The sequence below is a fragment of the Ambystoma mexicanum genome, chromosome 12 (assembly GCF_040938575.1).
Source record: "Ambystoma mexicanum isolate Mex_15411 chromosome 12, UKY_AmexF1_1, whole genome shotgun sequence".
Taxonomy (NCBI): Eukaryota; Metazoa; Chordata; class Amphibia; order Caudata; family Ambystomatidae; genus Ambystoma; species Ambystoma mexicanum.
The window spans coordinates 1,052,058,058-1,052,083,486 of NC_090936.1; the positions used below are offsets into that span (position 1 = coordinate 1,052,058,058).

The window sequence follows — 25,429 nt, forward strand, 5'->3', positions numbered from 1 at the left end:
CCACTGGCATGTGCCCAGAAAGAGCATGTTCTTGAAATATGGGAAATGTAATGCACTAGGAAATGTGTAGTCATTCCCAGCAAAATGGGGCCATTTAACCCAATGTGTGTACACTTGCCACACGCAGGCGGAAAATGGTTCGTGAATTGTCTTTAACCTATGCATGAAAGAAAACTGTACATAAAAAAGAAACCAGTTGTAGGTGTTATCCTTGCATGACACGACTGCTCTAATTCGTTGAAGGCTTATGTATGATTTATCAATCACGTTTTTGCCTCCAGTAGGGTTGTCTCAGACAAGTCTCAGCGTGGAGCAGCCGCCTGTTCTCACGGGTTACCAGGGAGAGTCTGTGAGTTTGAACTGCACCTGCATGGACCAAAAAAGCATCTTGAGGCTGCTATCTCAATGGGATTTCTTCCGCGAGCACAAAAACGTAACGACTTGGAAGGAAGACACTGCAACAGAGACCTTGAAAGAAGCGGTTCGGAAGGAAAAATCTTCTGTCGTCCATCATGGAATGAATGTGTCTTCTTTGGTGATAAGAGACCTGCAAATCAGCGACGCTGGCACCTATGTGTGCTCAATGAAACGTGCTCTGCCTCCGCCCACACTCCAAGGGAAAGGAAACGGGACGGTTCTTAGAGTCCTCGGTATGTGTAAGTGTTCAGCACTTTGTGAGGTTATGTTATGCCATGCTATGCTTTGTCATATTGTGTTGTGGGTGTGCTATGATCAGTTATTAAAAAATAAAGCTGTGTTTGTAAGAAGCAATGTGTTTGCGCTGACGCCCGCTCCACAATGCCTTCACTTCCTGAATTCTACCCACTAAACACCGCGCCTACAAACCCATCCACCAGCCCTCCCCCGAATGTCATCTCTTCTTATATACCATTCTGGCTCCCCCCTACCCCCTCTTCCCTGCTTGGCATTACAAACCCCAGCCCCCACTTGAAAAGGGCAATAAGTGATGTGAGTGATGTCACATTATCAGAATCTGAAGGTGTGGGATTTGTTTCAAGAAGTAAAGAACCTTTTGCCAAAACCAAACGGCTGCAGAAAAAGATGGGGAAAGATTCGACACAGGATATAAGAACTTTTCTGTTAGATAAGGACATTGGCAAAGGGTCATCTACACCGCATGATCACACAAAAAACATCTGTTACCTGATCTCGGAAGGAGTGGGGAGTATGTTTGTGTAAAATAGCGAGAGTCATTTGGAGAAAGAAATAATAATCAGAGATTTACAGTAAAAAAATAGCACCTAGTCTGATATGCTATATGGAAGATCTATTTTAAAATGGAAAGCGTACATTATTCAATATGCAGAGAAAACTCCAAATATCTAATTCAGTTCCAACATTAAGGGTTATGACGCCTGTGGACATTGATTGGATGGAATTGGTTCTAGGAGAAAGGATCTAAAACAAAAGGATCGAATACAATAGTTTCGAGTCAAAAGGACCGGAAAAAAAAGGTCACATTTTTTTTGGGGGGTGGGGTCGCCCCAAAACCCCTGTTTTTTGTTAGTAAAACACTTTTCTTTCCTATACGGAAACCAAAAAAAAATACATTTAAAAAAAGGCATTCAACCTTTTTTTTCGGTCCTTTTGACTCGAAACTATTGTATTAGATCCTTTTGTTTTTGATCCTTTGACTGGACACCTATGGAATTCACAGGCCAGGGGGTTCATTTGCGTTTCAAAGCTATTGGGATTGTTAAACGTGTTCTAACATGGCGCAACACGTTGCGCCTTGAAACACCTTTTCATGTATAGGCGCATTATAAATACCCAATAAATAAATAAATAACAGCGGTATCAGAGCTTTTGAAGAAGAGCTTTGATTTCTTGCCAAAGAAGATCGCAAATAACTCGTCTCTGGTTGATGGAGACACAAAGGTTATTCACAATTCAAACATTGGAGAGGGTGATACGAGGACTCCCCCATTGCAGAATGGTGTAAGAGCTGACAATGTGGCTCCTAAATCTAATGTTAAAATCCCCCGCTCTGGGTCTACTTTTTTAACACGAAAGTTTGAACATACAACAAGGACCTCAGAGTATTGGGCCGGGCGTTCTCAAGTGTTGCAAGGAACATCGGCCTCCAGGCCCCAGCGTTTCTAGAGAGGGAGATTTTCCTGGTGTCATTTAAGGATGGGGGGTTACTGGAGGGTTAAACATATTTACTCACTATAGTTTATCAGCCCCCCAATGGTGAATGTTCTCCTAAGATTATGAAGTGACTGGAATCCTGAGGCTATGATTTGCGCGTGGGTAGATCAGGGAGGTCATTTTTACATTCCAGATGTAATCATTTTGAGGCGGTCATTAGGGGTAGAAATGTACTTTTATGAAATGGATATCCTGGTAACAGAATTACTGCGTATACACAAAGGAGGAAGAGTGTAAAACCTTAGTCTATTAGATTGCTCATCTGTCTGAGAGGAGATGATTAATGGTCACCTATACCTTTAAGTCCTGACAATAATGGACTAGGATTGTAACACAAATTTAACATTAGATCTTTTTAATTTTCATATATTCAAAATTCAATAAAACATTGTTAGAACAACTTGCTTAAAAACACTTTGTGCCGCCCAAGATTATGACCCACATGGTGGGTATAGCACCAGTCTATTCGGAAAATTATACCACAAACAATTTACAACATCAAAGATTTCACAGACACATAACATTTAACATCCGCTAAACATTTATACAACGTGTCGATTATCAACATATCCCCACATGTTTCTGTTCTTCAAGCTTCCAAATGCTAGAACTTTCTTCTACCGAGGAAAACCAAGTAAGCCCTTACTTTGGGCAGCACTTGTGCGGTCTAGACAGGCTTTTTGGCTAATGATAATCTCATGGCTCACTGTCTGATGCTTGTTGTTTGGATGTCATTTGCAGCTGACTCCCTGCTTGGATTATCGCTCCAGGTTATTCAGGATCACATGGTGGTGAAAACTTATGAAATAAGGTTCTCCCCTGAAGAAAGTTCTAGCATTTGGAAGCTTGAAGAACAGAAACATGTGGGGATATGTTGATAATCGACACGTTGTATAAATGTTTAGCGGATGTTAAATGTTATGTGTCTGTGAAATCTTTGATGTTGTAAATTGTTTGTGGTATAATTTTCCCAATAGATTGGTGCATACACACCATGTGGGTCATAATCTTGGGCGGCACAAAGTGTTTTTAAACAAGTTGTTCTAACAATGTTTTATTGAATTTTGAATATATGAAAATTAAAAAGATCTAATGTTAAATTTGTGTTACAATCCTAGTCCATTATTGTCAGGACTTAAAGGTATGGGTGACCATTAATCATCTTCTCTCAGACAGATGAGCAATCTAATAGACTAAGGTTTTACACTCTTCCTCCTTTGTGTATACGTATTTATGGTCTGCCTCGAACTGTGGAGTTAGATTTTGTACGGGGTACAGTGATCTTATATATAATGAACAGAATTACTGCAACACAAGAGTAATGAAAAGGGACGCATATGAACCAATGTCCTAGGTGTTTGGAATGTGATAATAATGAACGGACATGTCAGGTGTGTTACTCCTGGACAGTAGACTTGCTTTAAAGGAGGGTGAGGCTTTATATTGGATGAGTACTTTGTATTCTATGATGTATATTTTCATTATTATTAGTACTATTAGGGTATTTATTCAGTGGAAGGATCAGTCCAAATGTCTTAAAGTTGGTGACTGGCCTGAAGTTAATCGATTGCAGCGTGAATGACTTCAGATCAGGCAGCTCGGCAGGAGTTCTCTGGCATAGTGTCAGGCATAGCAGCAGCCCAGAGATGAGAAGGTAGTCAGGTGCATGACTTTGACTATTAGACTCAAAGCTGGATCGCAGTTTGATATTGATTTGCAGTCTGAACAGGGGCAACGTCCTTCCTTGCTTTACTGAGGAAGCAAGTTCCAGAGGTAATGCCTCTCGACTTTAGGATTCTTGGGGTCTCCTCTAGTGGACCACACAGAAGGTGAACTTCCTTCTTCCACTTCCCCCTCAGGAGTCATTCTCTATCTCGCTGTCTCTCTCTATTTTCTCCCTCTCTGCCAGTCTCTCTCTCTCTTTCGCTTTCTCTCTTTCTCTCTCTCTCTCTCTCTCTCTCTCTCTCTCTCTCTCTCTCTCTCTCTGTCTCTTTCTCTCTCTCTCTCACCCTCTCTCTCTCTTTCTTTCTCTCTCTCTTTCTCTCTCTCTCTCTCTCTCCCTCTTTCTCTCTCTCTCTCACTCTTTCTCCCGGTCTCTCTCTCGATTTATCTCTCTCCCTCTTTCTCTCTATCGTCTCTCTCTTGTTTTGTCTCTCTATCTCCCCCTCCCTCCCTCCCTCCCTCTCTGTCTCTCTCTTTCTCTCCCTCTTTCTCTCTCTCTCTCCCTCCCTATCTGTCTCTCTCTCGCTCTACCTCTTTCTCTCTCTCTCTCTCTCTCTCTCTCTCTCTCTCTCTCTCTTTCTCCATCTTGATCTTAAGTTGTGGAGAATCTCCAAAGTTCTTTCAGTAGTTGTCCTTCATGTACCCCAAGGATTTTAGTAGAAGGCTCTCCCTTCCTTTCTTGATTACCCATAATCTCTAGGGGGCAGCATGCGAGCACTTGGACACGGACAAGCTTTTCCACCATTTTGGAAACTCCCTCCCAAGATGATTAGTTTTTGGCCTGAAGAAACCCCTCTAGAAGCTGAAAAAAGAGGGCGGAGGCTCCACTCGGAGATGTGTCCATTGGATTGTATAATGAGGCTAATATTTTGCCCAAAGCAACCCGTCTAGAAGCAAGGTACTCTGGTTATTTCTGAAAACAGAGGGAGGACACTCACCTTGGAGATGGCTCTGTTGCATCCTATAAAATACAACAAAAAATGAGGTCATTCCATACAGATTATTTGACTTCCAGGGCTCAACAGGAATCCTAACACAAATTAACAACAGAGTGAACCCAAAGCAAAACTAAAAGATTTTTCTATTAGTACCCGGCGAGGGAGAATCTGAATGGAAGAACCATTCTGATTGGCCCTCGCCGGGGAATTACCCTGCCGGGAATCCCTCTGTCGGGATTCCACGGCCTTTGTCCCCGGCGGGGGCGTGGCAACCCCTCAACCAATGAGGAGGCTCGAAGCAGGGCCAGCCTTGCTCCTAGCCTCCCCAAGGCTGAGAGGCTACCTTCGCCGCCCCGCCGGGGACAGAGGTAAGGCTTTTTTTTTTCCTTCCCTCCCTCCTCCCACCTCCCCGCCCTCCCCACCCCACTTACCTTCTATGCCTTGGTCCCCGGCGGGGAACGGTGAGAGCCTCCGGCCGTGTGAAGACTCGGAGTGGGGCCATCCCCGCTCCGAGCCTCCACACGGCTGGAGACTTCCATCGTCCCCCGCTGGGGACACAGGTACGTTTTTTTTTTGTTTTTTGTTTCCCTTTCCCCTCCCTTCCGCCCTCCCAACCACACTTACCTTCTTTTTTTTCTTGAGCGAATGCGCTGGAAACGCTTCTGTTTCCAGCGCATCCGCTCCCGATGGCCGCCATGGAAAGGGAAAACAACTGTTTTCCCTTCCCATGGCGGGCATTTTCTTTGATGTCTTTTTTTTTCCAGAAAAGCCGCTGCGTTTCGGGAAAAAAATAAAGCTTTTAGTGCCCCGGTCATGCATTTTTTGTGGGCCAGGTACTAATAGCTATATGCCCCTCGCGGCGGGGGCATTACCGGTTCTGGTAATGCCCCGGGGCCTTCGTTAAGGCCCTTGCTTCGTTCGGGGCCTATAACTATGGGCCCCGGGGCATTACCTGTGTCGGTAATGCCCCCGCCTCTCGGGGCATATTGCTTAATTAGAGAACATTCTATAAACTGTAATAGGATGGATGAAACCATTCAGACTGCAGTCTCACAGGATTGAAACATGAATCAATTATGTTATTGTTTTTTTAATATAAAACGTATGAAAGTAGTACAAAGCACTCATAGTTACAGACATTGGAGGGGGTAAACAAATTTAATCTATACTCTACCAACTAATACAAAGAATTAAATAGATAATGTGAATTAACAATACACCATACACATGTAACACAATTTGTCAAACAAACTGAAATGTGTCTCTATTACAGCAAAGCACACACTAAAAGCAACCACCAGACTCACAACCTCAAACACTCACCATCACATATCCCTCAAAAAATACTTCATCCGGGTAAATCATGTACGAACAACAAATTAAATACCCACTGCATATTCTGTAAAAATTCCAAAAAGCTGGTAATTCTATCTCAGATGGTGCCACCCTTGATAATTGTGCACCACTACTGTATGTTTAGCAATATAAACTTGATGCCTATAGCCACACTGCTGACAAACAATTGTCACATGAGATGTATCCTTCATATGTAGCTGCCAAACCGAGTTTTGGCCAAGCAACCTTCATCAGGGCAGACCAGGTGCCAGTCGCTGGTTGATGCGACTTTCATATATGTGTGCAATTATTCTTGGGCACTGTGTAGATATCTTTTAAAATTCTGTTGTGCACAAGAACAGTGGACAAAACCCCACACAGCCCAACCACACAGGGCAGACCGGGGTACAGCATACACCCATCAGTGTACTTAACCTATAGGAGGTGCTGTAGCCAAACCATACATTGAGGCCACGGGGTACACAGTCTTCCTCAATTCATCTACGACTCATTCTCGTGGCTTGAGAGCCCAACTCACATTTTGACTACCCAGTCCCTCTCAGGAATACAGTGTTCGTGTTGCTTCTTCACTACTCAGTCCTAGGAATATATAGCACCCAGTTGTCTTTCTGACTAATCTGTTTAGGGATATGGTGTCTAGCTCACTCTCCCAAGTGGATACGGCTTTCTAGGGATATAGAGCCCTGCTTACTCTTCCAGAGGGGTCTGTCCATCTGGGGATATAGCACTGTGCTTCCTCTAACTGATCTCCAGCAGTTTCCCATCCTCCACTGCCCTGCTCTCACTGATCAACGTCCTGAAGCTCCCAACAACCAACTGAGCCATGAAGCCTTCTATTTATAGTTCCTCTTCATGTCCTTAATTGATGTGGGTGCATTAAATGTCATGGGGAAAGCTTTTACAAAGGGCCATTGTGGAGTATGGTGGAAGTAGTTCCTGAACCTGCACTCCATGCAGGGTCATGCCACCTGCTCCAGCGCCCCTGTGTCTCTGCACTCCAAGTTGGCAGTCTGTCGCCTCGCATCTTCGGTAATTCTGCCTCTGCTTCACTTCCATTCCTTACTGCAGGCAAAGGTCCTGGCTTTCTGTGCATGGTCGCATTCTTCCCGACCTTGGCTCTCTGCTGGTTGGGGCTCATTCTTTGTTTACCATATATGTTTTAGATTTTCCTGTGATCTATTCTGTCACTGCGTATTCTACTGCTGGAGGATTCTCTTCGGTCATCACCAGGCAGCGCACCTATTCATTGATTTCCATAATGGAGCTTTGAGACTGTCCCAGACAGGAGCCTGATCCCCCATAGGTGACTATAGAGTTTCTTCCACGATGCTGGGGGCCACCGGGTGAGTGAAGTCCCCGGAGTGAGTGGGCTAAAGGGTCTGTTGCACTCATGGATGTCCCTTTCGCCTTCTGGCATTTCACAACTCTCATCCGTAACCCTTGGTGAGCTGGCTTGTCCAGTCCACATGCTGCCTACACTCGCCTGCAACCCAGAGAGCCTCTCCACTATGTCACAGTAGCTATTATGCTAATTCTAATTGGTGTGTGTCGTATAATAAGAAAACAGTTCATAGCCCCGAGGAGTGCCTGAGTTATTAAGCGTGGATTGAATTTCGAAGGACGCCCCAACTCTTTGCAGACTTCAGCTTTTTCACGTCAATTTAAACTGGTACGAGATTGCACCAGAAGCTCAGAGAACGTTCTGGGTAACCTGGGTTAGTGACAAGACCGCATTCCAAAAGCGCTTCCCAGAAGTTGTCCAGCCGCTGGGAGGGAGGGGGAAGGAGCGAGTTGAAGTCAGGTGCAGACAGGTACTTTTCCATCACATGCAAGTTAAGTTGAAACTTCTAGAAGAGTTTAAGCAATATTGCATAGACAGGCACAATTGATAAAAGCAAAGGGCAGACAGGAGAAGGAGGGATTCACCAGTGAGCTAGCTGTGCATGCGGGGCGTCCTAGAACCAGGGGCGTTGCTAGGGGTGGGCTAAGGGGGCTATAGCCCCTGATCTTTTGGTTGTAGCCCTGGGTAGAATCTCAGGAGCTACAGCCAAAAGACTAGCTAGCCCCCAGTCCCATCAGTTCCGACATCAGCTTAGCCCCAGGTCTTTTCCAGACCTAGCAACTCCCCTGCCTAGAACTAAAGGCCTATAAGTGACTGTTCCTGGCTGCTGCGTTGCATTGGTGCTGGCCTGTGGGGGAAGAGCTATCCAGTCCGGTGTCCATTGAGGGTCCCTAGCGCAGCCAAAATAATGAAGGAACGTAAGAATTGTGCTCCTGTGACTTATGCATTACCTGTCAGCATACATTTCTGTGCAGTTAATAGGGATTATTTGTTATTTTATCAACTTATTGCAAAGTATAAAACATTTTCAAAGCATTTCCTTTCTTCTGAGTGAGTTCATTGTTTCAAGCAAATCAGACCTGCAGAAGTGTGCTCATTCTGGGCTGGTCCTAGTGAATGCGCGCACATAGGTCCCTTATTGGCGTAGTCGTCGGCAGGATTTGCAGAAACAATGCCATTCTGGAAAAGAAAATTGAAATCAGGGCCCATGTCAGATGAACGTTCACCTTTTGAAGACCCCTCAACTTCAACCGCCTCTCACTAGGGGGCAAGAGCTTCCCGGTCATGACAGCCAAACTTTGGAACAATCTTCCACTAGCTTTCAAAAAAGAACAGGCCTACTGGACCTTTTGCAGAAACTTGAAGACTTGGCTGTTCAAATCTACTACTCCTAAGACTATTTCATCCCCACTGCCGTTCCCCAACCCTTTTAACTCCCTTTTCTAAGGTAGAATATAACTCTCCTTCCACCTCTCTTTGCGTAATGTAACATGTAACCCTGCACCCTAATGTAACTAATGTTCCTAACTAAATGTACCCTAATGTAACTAGCAACAAGATACCTGAGGGTTTTGTGCGTTGCAAGAAATGCAGAGATAAATAAATAAAGTGAGGCAATCAGTCACCTTCCCGGTTGGCCAATCTTCAGCCCTTGGTCAAACATGGCTGAGTTCATGAATCGGTTAGTCACGCCCATGGCATAGGGTGTTGTTGGAGGCGGAAATGTCACCAGTGGTGAGTAGCAAATGCTTGGATAGTTTACCACTGCAGCAAGGTGAAAGTGAGTAAAAAGCAGCAGGCAGAATGGGATGGATGTTTTTAGCCACGCTCGGAAAGGGGTATGGCAATGTATTGGTTAGAGAAGCAGAAATTAGAAAGTTAACCGATGAGATTTCCCTACTAAAAGAACAACAATTAATCATGAAAGAAACCTTAGAATCAGCTGTTAAGAGAGGTGACACCATGGAAGACAAGTGCACCACCCTTGCAGTGCCTGTAGTGACGCCAAAGATCAGTCAGAAAAGCCATACTCCTTCTAAGATGAAAGTACGAGCATTGATCAGGAATGATAAATGGGATTCAACTTCTTGGTCCGGGGATGTGAGTGATAGTGACTCTGAGACTTTTGACTGGGAGGAGGCATTAGAAGTGCGCCTTGTTGATATAGACAATTCCGAGAGAGAAAAACCAGATGCTTTTGTCGAGAGGCAGATGAACATGTCATTAATCGCGTCAGCCCCTCCTCTGCCCCATACCGTAAAAAAGAGAGGAGTACATTATTCATGGCATCAGCCACCTCCCGCCTGAATATCGCAGGCACAAGAGACGATACTCACTAAGACAACCCTGCCAAACTCATCGTGGAACCATGAAAGAAGAAATGAATTTGCAAGCTCTGGAAGACAGGAACGTGCTGTAACCAATAATGAGAACAAGTAACGCCATGACAGGAATTGACATGTAGACGCACTCACCATGAAGATACACATACGCTAGGTCAAAACTTTCTTTTAGACTTTAAGAATGTTACCTGTACCAATAGACACTAGAAAACATACCATAATCAATATATATGCTGTACCACAAGGCAAATGAAACACACACAAGGCTTGCTTAATATAGAAATGCAACAGTAATGAGTGGCCATTTTGGGGAAAATGGACGGCACAGCCACGTTAGAGTGAAAGGAGCATCCAGGGATACCTTGAAGCTGCAGGGAAATTTAGCTTGCTGAATTAGCTGATATGCAGACCTGCATAGACCAGATCGGGGCAATGCGACCCCCCTTCCAAGGTTATTGCAGGAAAAGGATGGTCGGCTTGCTATAGAGCAGGACAGAAGATAACTGTTCCCAAGCATAAAACAAATTTCTTTTAGATTAGGGAAAGGACAAGCAGCCTTGTAGTGTAAGGTGCCGGCTAATTATAAGTTTAAAGTTGCCCTGAAGAGTAAATCGACCAATTCTCTGAAGGTCGATGAGGGTAATAGCACCCCTATTGATATGAACTAAATTTATGGTCAAAGCTGAACTGAATGACTGAAAATGGGATCTCTGCACATGTGACCCATAAGCAGAGAACAGTGCCCATTCATTAACGCCAGACCCAAATATGCACCTGCCTCAACTCCCTAAAAGTTTTCAGAAAGAAGATGCAGAGCAAGGCCAAATTCAAAGGTAGAGGCCCTGGCTTGTGGCCTAAGGAATCAGGCATGGCATCTCAGTTAATTTGAAGATGCGGTTCTCTGGTGTCTCTCACCCACCACCATTTTTTGCTCATGTGCTGAGGACCTGTCAACAGTGCAAGGTTGGTGAAGTCAGTACCAACCAATCATTGCTCTCCGATAAAGCAGTATTGCAACTGTGACAGGGCCAATTAATTTGTATTACAATTATGTATTCATTACCTTATCACTTTACGGGTGGTCCGAGGTGGGGCCACCAAACTTCTATATGCAATGGAAACACTGACCAGTATATGTTCCATATGTAGCCAAATCCCTTAAACAATCCCACCTTTCCGTAGGTTTTTTTAAATGCAACGTTACTTATAACGTATTTGTCAGATATAAGCTGTTGTTTGACATGAAAATCCTTGACAGCTTCAGAGACTTGTGTGTTCATTGCTATCCCTGTTTTATATGAGGTGTTAATTAAACAGGCCTTTGTCAATTACTTTGACTGTTCCGACTTTGGGTGCAGGAGTTTCTGGCCCATCTGTTCCGCTCGCTCTGGGACCTACCAGGCCACTTGTACACATAGTTGCGAGGATGTGCTTACCCATCGTGCCCATTAGGAACTAATAAATCTTAAGGGCAGGTTGGTACAGGAAATATTCAAAACATTTGCATACTTAGGGATTACACAAAGAAATAATAACTCGACATAGCCAAATTGTTAAGGCAAAAAAACAGGAGAGGCAGTGTTTCACTGGCTTCTAAGACTATGGGATTCAGGGGCGGATGGGGTGTTTCTCATACAAGAGGAGTTACTAAAAATGAGTTCAATTACAACAAACATAATGTTAGGTCAAATGATAGTTGGGGCTCAGATAGCCCAAGGGAATCATGAACTGCTTAACTGGCAAATATCAGCATTGGTAAATGCATATACTACTCCAATGGATTTGCAGGAAACGTGGAATGCATGGCACTCACTTGTGGACGCTACAGACCAACTGCGTGAAATGGGAATGCAATTTGCATACTATAATTCCAACTTTCTTGGCCCTCTTTTACTTCGGAATGAGAGCATGATTGCTACACAATGCTCCCAGCCACACGAAAGGGGCATTATTATATCTGCGTAGACCCCGCTCGAGGGAGGCCGATTGGAGAAGTGGCTATGCTACTTGGACCGTTAGAGGTGCTGGATGAAAGAAAGGCTGCACACATTGTAGAATCAGGCACATAATCGGGTAAAAAAACATAGTAAGGAAGCAGCAAAGCAGAATAAGGCTGACACTATTAAATTGAATTACAGACAGATGTGGGTTGAGCTGCTTAAAGCAGGAGTACCCAAAGAAGAAATAGATGGCAAAGCTACACGTGTTGCTTGAGAAATGGAAGACAATAAAGAGGAAAGAGCAGACAGAAGCATGCCCAAGCGTGGCCCCTGAAGAAGTAAAGCCAAATGTTTGTACAAAGGCATACCCTGATATGATAAAAGAGAAATGAGAAGTCCCTGATCCCTTATTTGATTGAAGGTGTGGCAGCGTCTCTGAGGTAAAGCTAATAAAGAAAACTAGTCTCAGAGATAAACGCCCTTTTGTGTCACTGACTTTATATTTGGACGGCAAAGTGAAACAGGTGTCAGTCCTCTTGGACACAGGGGCAGAGGTGAGTATTTTTATTGGAAGTCCGGAAAAGATTGTCTGGTCCCAGAGTACTGGTGAATGGGTATGGAGGGGCAGAGACAGTGGCCAAGCCATTTGAAGTGAAAATTTCAATTGGAGAAGGTTCCCATTTCACTGCCACTGTGTTAATCGCTAACAATACGGAGTCCATTCTTGGAATGGATGTTTTGTTGGTTAGTGATAAGACCGCATTCCAAAAGCGATTCCCAAGAAGCAGTCCAGCCACTGGTAGGGAGGGTGAAGTAGCAAGTTGATGCCAGATGCAGAAAAGTACTTTTCGATCTGAAACAAGTTAAGCAGAAGCTTCTAGAAGAGTTTACACAATATTGAATAAGGAGACACAATTGATAAAAGCAAAGGGAAGACAGGAGAATGGGGGATTCACCAGTGAGCTAGCTGTGCATGCGGGGCGTCCTAGAACCGAAGGCCTCTAAGCGACTGTTCCTGGCTGCTGCGTTGCGTTGGATGCTGGCCTGTGGGGGAAGAGCTATCCAGTCTGGTGTCCAACAAGGGTCCCTACCGCAGCCAACACAACGAAGGAATATACGAATCGTGCCACTGTAATTTATGCATTTACCTATCTGCAGCATACATTTCTGTGCAGTTCGTAGTGATTATTGTCATTTTATCTACTTATTGAAAAAATAAATGCAAAGTATGAAGCGTTTTCAAAGCGTGTCCTGTGTTCTGAGTGAGTTCATTGTTTCAAGCAAATCCGAACCTGCAGAAGTGTGCTCACTCTGTGCTGGTCTTAGTGAACACGCACACAAGTATACCAACACTGCACTTACCACAAATCTGTGTGTACAAACATGTGATCTGGTGATAAAGGACAGGTTTGGTTTACTTTAGAAGTTGAGTATCCTATACGGAGAGCGCTCCAGAATAATTCAGTGTCACCTGATTAAATTAGTTTCATGATTTCATGATTCTATGTGTAAATCCTGAACATGAACAGTTAAAGTGGCCAAGGTCTTGAATGGAAAAAGTAAAATCTTCACTGATAGAATTCCTACCTATTAAAAGGGAAGTACAATGAAAAGCTTTACAAAATGAAAAGAAAATGCATTGTAATTGTTTTTGAACACTTAACGAGTCACCTAATATCTTCCCTAGCTGTCACTCCTCTCACTGAACTTACTTTCTTTATTCCAGGTTTCTCCTCAATGGCTCAAACCCCCATGACCCTTTTGCCCTCACAATGCCCCTGCCCAGCAACACTATTCTGGCTACATTACTACTCTTCCCCATTCAGGCAGCCTCTTGCTGTTTAATTTAAAAATTGACTATTTGTTCTGTGTTTTAAAATGTTCATTTGGTGTTTTCGAGATTTTCTACTTGAAATGTTGAGCATTCTGAATATTTTCTTAGATCCCTTTCCCTCTCCCTTACCCACTGTATGTATAACAGAGACGGAGAAGACTATATTAGACTTATTTCTAGCACAGGTTTTTTCTAGAACATTATTGCAGCATTTTTGTGTACAACTACAGTGTTTGTGTGCAGAATAATGCCAGCTAGGCTTTGGCTTTAATCGGCTGTTCTTTTACCGTGGAGACATGTCAGCCATTGTTGAAAGAGGGTGTAATCCTACTTTCTGTTTCAAGGGTACACTCTAACTTTGCACATACAAGCAGTCCATTTGGCGCAGGAGACAATCCCTTAAGTGTTATAGAAACAAACCCTGGGGCAGTATTGTGCTGTCATTGGGAGGGGCTGCATTGTTCCCTATAGAATACAGATCTGCTCAGAAAGATGAGTAGTCTCAGCTGAGCATACCCCGCCCGCAGGTGCAGCGTGCGCTCCATTTCCAGCACGTGGGGCTCAGATTTACTAATAGTCTGCACAGCCATGTTTCTCTTTTTTCAGAGGGAGCCAGAATGCAGTAGTAGGCCCCATGACTAAACAAATGGAGATAATCTGAGGAGCAGCTAAACTCCTCTGTGGGTGCAGTGCTCACAGTTGAAGCTGAGCTTTAGCATGTGTGCTCTTTTACGGCACACAGAAGCAGGATTCTTTGTTGAAATATATGAATACTTTTTTCATTTACTTTTCAAATGATATCAGTACACTTTCAGTGAAAATAATAAGTACATTATTTAATTATTTATACTAATACTAATCAATCATAGAAAGCAAATTAGTAGTACATTAAAAATCATTATTGCAGGCAAATTACTTTAGTGTTTTATGTTTCGAATTGGTTGGGGGGGGGGGAATTGCAGCATCCCAATGCTAGATGCAAACTGAAGGTTTCTGTTTCCAAGTGGCCCTTTCATTCATCTCAACCAAGGACCAGAGATGGAAAAGTCTTGGACTCCTGCTTCCCCTGTCCCACTCTGATGTCACCTTGTGGTTGGCAGTCAGACTCTGTGTGGTGCCTGGTTAGATATATCTGCCATGGCAAATAACAGGTCTGAGAGCTAATACCTTCAAATAGGTGCTGCTAGCTTTATCCATCGTGAATGTCTTTAATCAAATAAAGGAACATTTTGAGGCACATTCTCAAAACATTTTTGGCATAAATGAGAAGATGTGCTAATGCATCTCCTCACTTGTTCAAAATAAGTTGCGCCCCAATCCACAAAGAGCATCAGAAGAATGTGTGCATCCTGGATGTGCGCATTCTGGTGCCCTTTTTTTCACTTTCTTTGCACTTTTGCACAAATAAAGGGGCGTTCCTGGCCTTTCAATGCGCATCACAAATCCATAAACAGGAGGAGCATTGAGATGCGTTAAAATAAAGGCCTTCCCCTGCGGCTATTTGGACTAGGTGCAGGACAAGGCACAATGCACAATGCACGAGAGGTTCATTTCTGTCCATGCATTGATTTTGAAGTGGGAGATCAGCAGCCTCAACGGCTGCTATCCCACTAACATGTCTATCCTTCAAACAAGGATAGAAATTCATTTTTCTTTTTTTACCACATTTCACAGTAACAGGCCCTGTGAAATGTGCTTCAAGCAACCACATGCTGGGAGCCAGTCATAAATTAATGGCATGATTCACAGTACGTTTTCCTATGGGATTGTGCCATTATAAAACAATTCCATGAATCAGGCCCTTAGTGTCAGGAGCGTGTTCTCGACACTAATGCATGCAAGGGTGCTACTGTCCAACACCCCATGAAATGTGTATGTCACCTTTGAGAATAAGGTGATCTCTGCATTTCTACAATGAGCACAAATGAAAAATTGCATCCTCTGTTCCTTGTTCATTGCCAGATGTAATTTGAGAATCTGCCTTATATCCTCCCAACAGATGGTACTTACTGTCTTCTGGCATTCCATGCATATTCTTGATGGATTCACGACAGACTTGCAACCAAAGTGTTTGTTTGTTTGTTTTATTTATTTATATAGCGCTCCAGACCCAGAGGTAAAAGGGTGCTTCGGGAAACGGTTACATAGCACATAATATACAGTTTACATTTATACATTTATACAGTTTACAGGTAAAGAGCACAATTAAAGTACAGGCAGTATCGTCAGACATAGGAGAGAGAAGATGGTAAATGCTAGTTTTTGTCCAGTAACCATCCAATAACCTGTTTCCTAAAAGACTGAAAGGACTCGATAGATTTGATGTTAAGTGGTAGGGTGTTCCAAGTTGGGAGGCAAGGACCGTGAAGCTGGATCCTCCAGCTCCTTCTAAGGTGAATCTGGGCACTGTTAGGCATAAGGTGTTGGAGGATCTAGTAATTCTGGTAGCAGGTTTCATGGTGAATTTGTTGGTGAGATGAGGTGGGGTTAAATGGTTTAAGGCTTTGTATGTGAGACAGATGGTTTTTAGGTCTATTTTTTGTTGTATGGAGAGCCATTTGCACAATTTTCTGGTGGTAGAGATGTGCTCTCGCCTGGGGATGTTTAATGCTGCTCGTAGTGCGTTATTTCGGAGTACCTGTAGTTTATTAATTATGGCTTGGTTAGCGCCTAGGTATAGACTGTTACAGTTGTCCAGTGTGGACTGTATAAGAGCCCTGGCCAGCGTAAGGAAGCTATTAGAGGACAGGAAGGGACTACAGGCCCTGATCAGCTTACCAGTGTAGGCAGTGGCTGAGGCAGTCATGGTAATTTGTTAGGAGAGGTTAGTGTTGGCATCAAGATAAAAGCCAAGGGGTTTCACACTTTTAACGATGGGAATAGTGTTGGTGTGTGGTGCAATCTCTGCATGTGCTATGTGCAATACACAAATCATGTTTTTAAAAGATATAAATTAGCTACTTTTCTTATTAAAATAAGTGAAACTTAATGTGACATTTGTCACCATTGCATATGTTGTGATTAAAGATTTCAGAAGTATAAATGTAACATCTTAATATTCCTCAACTGTTCTCTGCTCTTTGAAAATCCTACTTGATTATAAACATCTACAATATATATAGTTGGAAATGGAAGAAGTATTCTAGTGGCATATACGTGAATTTGATTTGCCAAGAGGATTGCTGTCTAACATTAAACACAACTACCAGCTTCTCAGTGCCCTGACATACAACATTGTCCTACATTATACCAAAAAAGATTTGCCAATCTACCAAGATGTTCCACCAGTTTGGTTGTTGCTTTGCTACCCCATAGGCTAATTAAACCATGTTTGGATGTGTGCTAATCAGGTCAAGCCTGGCTCAGCCTTTCATCCTTTCTTGGTTCATACGTTGAGTGCCAATTTGTATGGTATACTATCACATTTCACAAGCAGTGTTTGCACACTACAGCTGTTCTTTACCCACACAGTTATCAAACAAAATGGACCAGTAGAACGGGATGACACTAGCTAAATATAATACATATCAAATTTTATTCAATAAACTTATCTCAAGAAAAATCAATCAATCTTGATATTATAAAAATCCACTAAAAAACAATCAATTCATACCCTCAAACATAGCCACATACAAAACTCATTCTGACATTCACATATATAACACCAAAGTATTTACTGCATCAATAAGCATTGGAAATATTGTTACACCAATCCTTTTCAATTGTCACATTAAACAGTGACCCAGTCCATAATATCAGGTGTCATTGTATATCTGGTACCAAACTTGACCAGATGTCTCTTACAAAAAAGCATCAACACGTGTTTCGGTCGTAGACCTTCTTCAGGACGTAGGGCATGGAGCAAGTACTCCGCCCTATTCTCAACGTATATGGGCCAATAGTAAATCTAAAACACAATAAAAACAATAATGTCATCCCTATTTCTTGAAATCTGTGACTGTAAGAGGGTTCAATTCAACACTACAGCTAAGTCAACGCCTAGTCTAGAATACTGAATGAAAACCCTTATTGATATATCCTTATGTCCAGTTCATGCGTTCTGGATGACTACTCCTATATAACACCCCTCTCTTGGAATCCCCCTGACCCCGCTGAGCCAAGAAGTAGTTCTGTTTTGCAATGCAAGGAAATGGAAGGAAAACACACAGTTCCCAGAAATGCAATCAAATGTAATTCAGTTCACCCCAGCAAGCTTAGACTACAGAAGTTTGAAACACAGGCCCAAAATGCTTTTATATGTGCTGGCAATGAAGTGAAAAATATGCTAAAATGCTTTTAATTCCCTCTAGAGGTTCGGGGTGAGTGGTATCAAGTTAATATTAGTCCAGGCTCACTCTAGCAATGATTCAGGGATGGTTCTTAAGAGGCAAACGAATTTTTAGCAAGTAAAGCAAGGAAGCTGCTGTTTTCACACGTGGGGAAATTTGCAAATCGCGGTAAAATTCGCGAGTGCGTTTTTCGCGATTGCGGCAGAAGTATAGAGAATAGGAATGTGGTTCTAGAATCGTTGAAAAGCCAAGATTCCCAGCTTTCTGAGGAAAGTCTCTAGGACAAACGGTCACGGAGATATGAGCGATATGGTAAAGGTCGTTTTTCAGATTTGAAATTTTAAAAGTTCAAAGTGACAATTGACAGCTAGCAGCTAGAAATGACAGGTGACAGCTTTACAAAATAACAGGTGACAGTTAGGAGGCAGTTCTACTTAGATTAAAATAGATTGAATTATATTATTTTAACTAAGAGATTGGTTCTGCACAGTTCTGCTAGGTACTCACAATATATTTTTGAAATAAATGGACCTCGACCACGGATCTGGTCAACAGGTTTTCTTCACTCGCCACAGACGGTCTCTGCGCACAGCGTCTGGGTCAGCTCTACTCTGCTGGTCTGGTCTGGGTCTCTGGTTCTGATCAGGTCTGTGGGTCTGGATACAGCGGTCTCCGGTTCAGCTGGTCTCTCTCTGGATACAACACTGCTCTCTAGCAAATGGCAAGAGTTCTTGCAAAGAATTCAAACAACTCACCTGGCTGTGATAATGGCAATGATTTGAGGCCTGCTAAAGAGGGATTTAGCTTGTAGTTGACCTCTCTGCTACAAATTCTGAAGTAAAGTCTTGGTCTCTGAAGGTGGATAGATTGAAGTCTCTATGTTGGCTCTTTGGAGGTTGATGGAGGTAAAGTATGGATTTTCCCAGCAGAGCGTCCCGCAGCAGATGGAATAGAATGTCCCTATCTGTCCTGACTGTCTGCTTTTATGTGTTTTGAAAGTGGGTGTGTGTGCAGCATCACTAGCCAGCCCCTCTCTCAACTGCCCATTGGCCCAATTCTCCCCTCTCCCATGATTGGGGAATGAACTGTGAGTCAGAGTGATGCTGTAGGTTTTATGGGTCAGAGGATCCTCCCCTGGTCAGTTTGCCCACAAAATCTATATTTGATCAAAATGCACACTTCATAGATACACAGTGGTTTGAAATTACATGCATCCATCATGCATTTACTGATGGTAGCCCCTGTTCAAACTCTGCTCTTCCTGGGGGCTTGCATTCAGAAATGGCAATATTTTGTGCTTTTTAGTGGTTTTGCAACATCAGATTTTTCTCCAGATTTGTACACATGTACACGGCCTGTCCATACATACTCCAGTAAATTAACATGTCTCTAGCTTAAACACAGAGTCTGTAGTATACATAAATAGCAGGGTTGTGCCCCAGAACATCACACAAATTGGAGTTTGGGCTTGAATTGAAGGTACATTCTTTAAATTAAGGCTCTCAAAGTTATACATTTCTGTCATTTGATTACAAAGAGTTATCAGTGTTTCTGTAAAATATATATTTTTCTTTCAATTCAGTTCTCAGAGTGTTGGAGTCCGCCTCCAAGACTTGGGTGGGTCAGTCACATGTGTCTTCTGGCAGGCAGGCCTTTGTTGACAGGAAACAGTCAAAATCAACATATCCTATTCAATTGCAAGAGCCTATTGTGTGGTCTCCAGGAGGCTCCCAGCCAGTCTGCCTTCTATCAATCAAGAGGTCATGTGAGATTCTAACTCCTGGTGTGAATCTCTGGAGGTGAGAGGGTTTCCCAGGCTTCAGACCTCTGGGAACAGCAGGTGGCTAATTTTTAATTAAAATGCAGCCTTTGAAGTCAGCTGAGTCAAATCCCTTTGTCAGCAACTGCACTCAGTTCTCCTGTCAGAGTTTAGACCGCTAGCACCGCCTTGAGGATTTTGTTGGTACTGCATGCAATTTTGGGATCTTTCTTGGATTAATGCATTCTAAACAGGAATGGTTCTTACATGGTAGTAAATCCTTGCTTAACATTGTTTTGATGGGGCTCCTTACAGTAAAATGGTTATGTGGAACCCCACAAAAGGGTTGAATCTTTAAAGTGGTCCAATGAGCCACGATTTCAGCAACTTTTTGACATCAGTAACAGTGGATTTTGTTAACATAGATCTTTCTTTACTCTGGTGGGTGGCAAGTTAGGTAACCATTTTGGTGTGCGCACAAACTGCGTGGTTCTCCTGTATTCTGGCGCACTTGTGGGCTTTTTGGCCATCTTGGATTTTCTAAGCCCACAGCACCAAATGTTGCAGCATGATAGCTCAAACGTGGGTCAGGGCACCCAACAGATCCCCTCACGTGACTGCCCTTTGAATTTGAGTCGATGGGGAGTCGGGTGCACAAGGGTTTTGACCCACGCACTGGTCTGTCCGCATAATCTTCTTACAATTCTGCAAATGGCACAGTTCAGCATCTTTTCCTCTATCCGGTACTGATCGATCGGTTCTCCTCGCCGGTCCTGATGGGAATATTGGGCGGTACCCTGGGCCCCTCGCGTCTCTGCTCCCGGTCTCCGGATCGTCCTCCTTGGCCAGTCTCCAGGTTTTCTTTCTCCTAGGACGACAAAGGAAGAGCGGCAATACCTATTCATGGACATTTCTCCCCCACCATTGATATAGTGGGGTGGCATATAAATTTATAGTCAAAACATATGAACATGCACATTTCTTTTTGCATTCAAAAACCAAAACACCCACATTGAGAAACTCAGAATTTGATAGGCGATATGTAGGATATTTTAAGTTAGAACTGAATTAATCTGAGACAGTACCCTCTAGGATTCCAGAGGATTCCTCCAGTTGTTGCAGAGTGTGCCTGGGATGGCAACACTTCAACTGGTTTATGTGTACCCACTTGTCTTCCCCCTCTGCCAAACCGCCTTTGGGGATGCGGATCTTGTAGGCCACAGGGGAGATCTTGTCTATAATCTCAAAGGGTCCCTTCCATGTAGGCAAGAATTTTCGCTGTTTTGCCTGGTTTCTTTGGAAGTTGTATAGATAGACCCGGTCCCCCACCTGATATTCCTTCCTAGAAGTCTTCAGGTCATAGTGGGTCTTCATGCTATCAGCTGATCTTTCTAGATTCCGCTGAGCATAAGCAAAAGCATGTTGAAGGTGTTTCCTTAAATTCTCCACATACTCATGAGTTGTGGAGGCATTTATCAGTGTCTGCTCTTGGGTCCTGTAGAGCAAATGCTGAGGAAGCACCATCTTGCGCCCAGTCATCAACTCAAACGGTGACATTTTGGTTGCAGATGAAGGGGTAGATCTGATGGCCATTAGGACCAGAGGTAATCGGATATCCCAACTTGGTTCGGTTATATCTCTCTACTGCCCCAGAAGAAGTTGGCCGCTAAGCAATATGCAACTTCCTTTTGAGCCCCAGTATCTCCCACATCTTTGTCATCACTTCACTGGTGAAGTGGCTACCCCTGTCTGACTCAATCCTTTGAGGTAGACCAAAACGGGAAAAGATGTGGTTAATCATCAAGGCAGCTGCGGTTTCTGCCTTGCAATTTGGGGCTGGGAGACATTCCACCCACTTGGTAAACAAGCATGTCACAGTCAACATGTACTTATTCCCCCTTGCAGAGCGAATCACGGGGCCTACAAAGTCGATTTGTAAATCTGACCATGGCAGTGTCATCCCCCTCTTTTGGAGAGGCGCACGGTGCGTGAGGGATGATGGCTGAAATTGTGCACACACAAGACACCCCTTCAAGTATTGGTCAAGGTCCTGCCCCATGTGTGGCCAGTATGCAACCTCTCTTAAGATTTCCAATGTTGTGTGAAACCCCCTATGACCGGCGGTGGCCGCATCATCGGCGTGACTTAACATCAGGCTTCGGAATGAGGTAGGAACCACCCACTGATCGTGGCCAGCTTTGGATTTCCTTACCAACAAACCGTCTTGGATCCGGAACATTTTTGGACATTTCATCAACACTCTAAGGTCCTCTTTCCCAATGTAATCGGTATCCGTCAGGGGAAAGTTCTCAGGGTCCTCAAGGTGCTGGTAAAATTCACCAATAATTGGATCCCCCTTCTGAGCGGTAATCAAATCAGCATCAGGGGTCTCCTTACTCCATTGTGCAATTGAAAGGTCGTTGTGACCATTTGTCTGGGACCTAGTGATAGCAGTGACCTGGATTTCCCCCAACAGGGACTCAATCTCAATTAGATCCCCTTGGATGGCCCCGGTTTTGGCCAGCTGATCAGCTAAGTCATTTCCAGTTTTGTCTGGTCCCTCTACTTTGGAATGACCCTTGATCTTCTTCCAATAGATGGTCATTCCCTTCGAGGTGACCACATCATCAATGTTTTGGATCAACTTCCCATGTTTCAAGGGTTTGTTATTAGCACATAACATGCCTCTGGTTTTCCAATTAACCAGGTGCTCCACGAACCCGTTCCGTACATAATCCGAATCTGTGATTATGACCAGTTCGTGGAGTTGATGCTGGACAGCAGTGAGGATGGCCTGATGCACAGCCATCAATTCTGCCACCTGACTACTTCGGGGACCAATTTTGTATCCAGCGGAGGGTTCTGGGAACTCATTCACCCATGCATTCCCTACGCCGGCCACCAGTTCTTTCTCCCCCTTGTTGTCAATATGGTAAGAGCATCCATCCACATATACAGTGGGCATTCCCTCACACTTGTCTTATTCAAAGACTTTGTGGGGGGAATTAAGGTATGCCTCCATGTTGTCCTTTATTTTTAGACTTTCGTCCTCGAGACAGTTTTCTCTGGCACAATCATGCAAGTCAGCCAGACCTTGCGCGAGGGGACTCTTCTTGTTTTGGCCATATCTGACCTCCACAGGAAAGTCTTGCATTGACAGAATCCAGGAAGTCATTCGGGAATTACTCACATTTCCGGCCCGGATTCTGTCACTTTGGAGATATTGCAGAGGCTGGTGTGGAGTCTCCACTATGATGTGTTCCCCCTGGATAAACGGGCGGTAATTCTTCAATGCCCACACCGTTGCCAGGAGTGCCTTCTCACAATCGTTGAATTTTTCCTCCACAGAGGATAAAGTTTTGCTCGCATAGGAGATTACTTTATTGACCTTGTCATGCTTTTGGTATAATACTGCCGTCAAGCACGTATTAGAGAACCCCGTCTCCAGGAAGAACTCCTTGTTTCTGACAGGGTAAGCTAGGCAAGGCGCTTTTGAGAGGCTTCTTTTGAGTTGTCTTACCGCCTCGGCTTGTTCTGGACCCCATTCCCACTTGACCCCCCCCCCTTCAGGAGATGAATCAGGGGTCTGGTGATCTCTGCGTAGCCCTCAATGAACTTTCTGCTGTAATTAGTCAGTCCAAGGAGGCTCCTTAGTTCCCGCAGAGTTGTGGGGTCTTTCAGTTTCTGAAGTGCTTCCACCTTCTTTTCCTGGGGACAGAGACCCTGAGGAGTAATCTCATGCCCCAAGAAATTAACACGGGTTCTACACCACTGTGCTTTCTGAAAGGAAAGTTTTGCTCCGGCGGCCCTCAACTGCGTCAGAACATAACGGATCTCCGCTATGTGTTCCTCCACAGATGAACTTTTGATGAGGACATCATCTACATAAGCCAGGTTACCCCTTGCACCCAGGTCGGGCATGGCCTTGTGTAGGAAAATGTTAAACTCATTACCGGAGTTAAGGTATCCGAAGGGAGTCCGGGTCCATGTGTACTGCTGGCCCCCAAAGGTAAAAGCCAGTTTGTATTGGTCCTCCCTGCTGACAGGCACGGTCCAGTATCCATTGGTCAGGTCTATTGCAGTGAATACCTGTGACCCCTGAATCTGGGCCAGCCCTTGATCAATGTAGGGAAGAGGCCATCGGGAAGTATGGACCCGTTTGTTGAGCTCCCTGAGGTTGGCGCAGAGTCTCCACTGGCCGTTTGGCTTCAATATTCCCAGCACCGGATTATTGAAGGTGCTGTGGACAGGACGGATTATTCCCCGGGACTCAAGGTTCTTAATTATTTCAGTAAGGGACTCCATTGATGCGAGAGGCAAGCGATATTGCTTCACAAACACAGGAGTCATGCCAGGGTCCGTGGGGATTGTTGTTGTGTGGATGTCAGTGCGACCACAGTCATATGAGTCTACCGCAAAGAGATCTTGGAAATCCAAGAAAACTTGTTTCAACTTTTGCTTTTGTTCCAGAGTCACACAGGCATCAGCTAGATTGACTCTCTCTTTCACCATCTGCCTGAAGCCTGGAAAGACTTCTGGTTTGGCTATCTCCGCGGCCTCCTCCAGCTGGGTGGAGAAGTCCCTGGTCAGAGTGCTGATTTGGACCGGAGGCTTCAGGTGGGAAAGGCAGCCCTCATGGACCTGGAAAATCACCTCATCCCTCCTGAAGTCACAGTCACATCTTCCTTACCATAAGGGCAGGAAGTGTACACCAGGAAGTTCCCCCCATGCCGGGTAAAAATCCTGTCTGGTGTTGTATTGTCATCACTGTCACTGTCAAAGCAGTCCTTGGGGATTGGCCCTAACAGTTCATTACCTAAATCAATGGAAAAATGTCGGTCATCAACCGCCATTCCAATAATGGTGCCTGCGGCTAGAGTAATACTCTTCAAGTCGCTGTTATCCACCTCTATTAGAATGGTGTCATGTTCTATGTTGACTAATGGAGTTCGGTTTACCCCCAACCCTTGCTGTTGGAGAGAAGCGTTTAGATGTATGTAAGCATCAGGGTTTTGCAAATATTGTCCTCTTTTAACTTTCACTTCCAGGGAGAATTGTCGGGTCCTTTCTGGGATGGTGACTTCCTCTTTAATCTGAATTTCAACTGCATAAGGTAGCAATTGAGCTGACCTAAATGCTTTTTCTGGATCATCAAAGCCCATGGGATTATCCGCTAATCGGGACCAAGCTTTGAAGTTTATTAGGTCCAAACTAATGGCAAAGCGATTGAGAATGTCACTGCCTAAGTAAAAGGCGGCAGTGACGTCTCGCACGACCCAACAATTATGGACTATGCTCTTGTTGCCAATGGAGATTTTGAGCATACACCTGCTTGGCAGGAGATGTTTGGAATTAGGCGCTTCCAGGTCCATTTCCCATTTGTCTATCAGTTTGAATGTGGGAATGGCTGGATCTTTTGGGAGTTGGCGGAACATGGCTTCGCTGATGAAGCTCTTACCGTTGTTCACACACACTCGAGCGAGAACAGAGTCCTTCCCATCATTTAATTGAACAGGGATGAACAACTGCTCTCCAATTTGCTGAATCTCAGCCAGGCTCTGAGCTGATTTCACATCTTTCTGGACTATAGGAGTGGGAGTTTCTGATTGTGGATTAGTATAGAATCTCAGAGTGTTTCCTTCCCGCGTGGAGTACCACTTTAGACTGGAAGGAAGGTTGATTTTCAGAAATAGAGAGGATCCTCCATCACCAGTCTGTTGTCCTACTGCTATTAC

The 25,429-nt window shown here is 44.1% G+C and overlaps 1 protein-coding gene across 2 annotated transcripts in view; it reads left to right on the plus strand.

Annotated features, from left to right (window-relative positions):
• Positions 1-25,429, plus strand: part of LOC138513092 (tyrosine-protein phosphatase non-receptor type substrate 1-like) — a 360,255-nt gene that overhangs the window by 131,190 nt on the left and 203,636 nt on the right. For both annotated transcript variants that reach the window (XM_069627760.1, XM_069627761.1), the window contains exon 2: positions 285-650. In XM_069627760.1, coding sequence (XP_069483861.1) covers positions 285-650 — 366 coding nt within the window. The remainder of the gene's footprint in view (positions 1-284; positions 651-25,429) is intronic.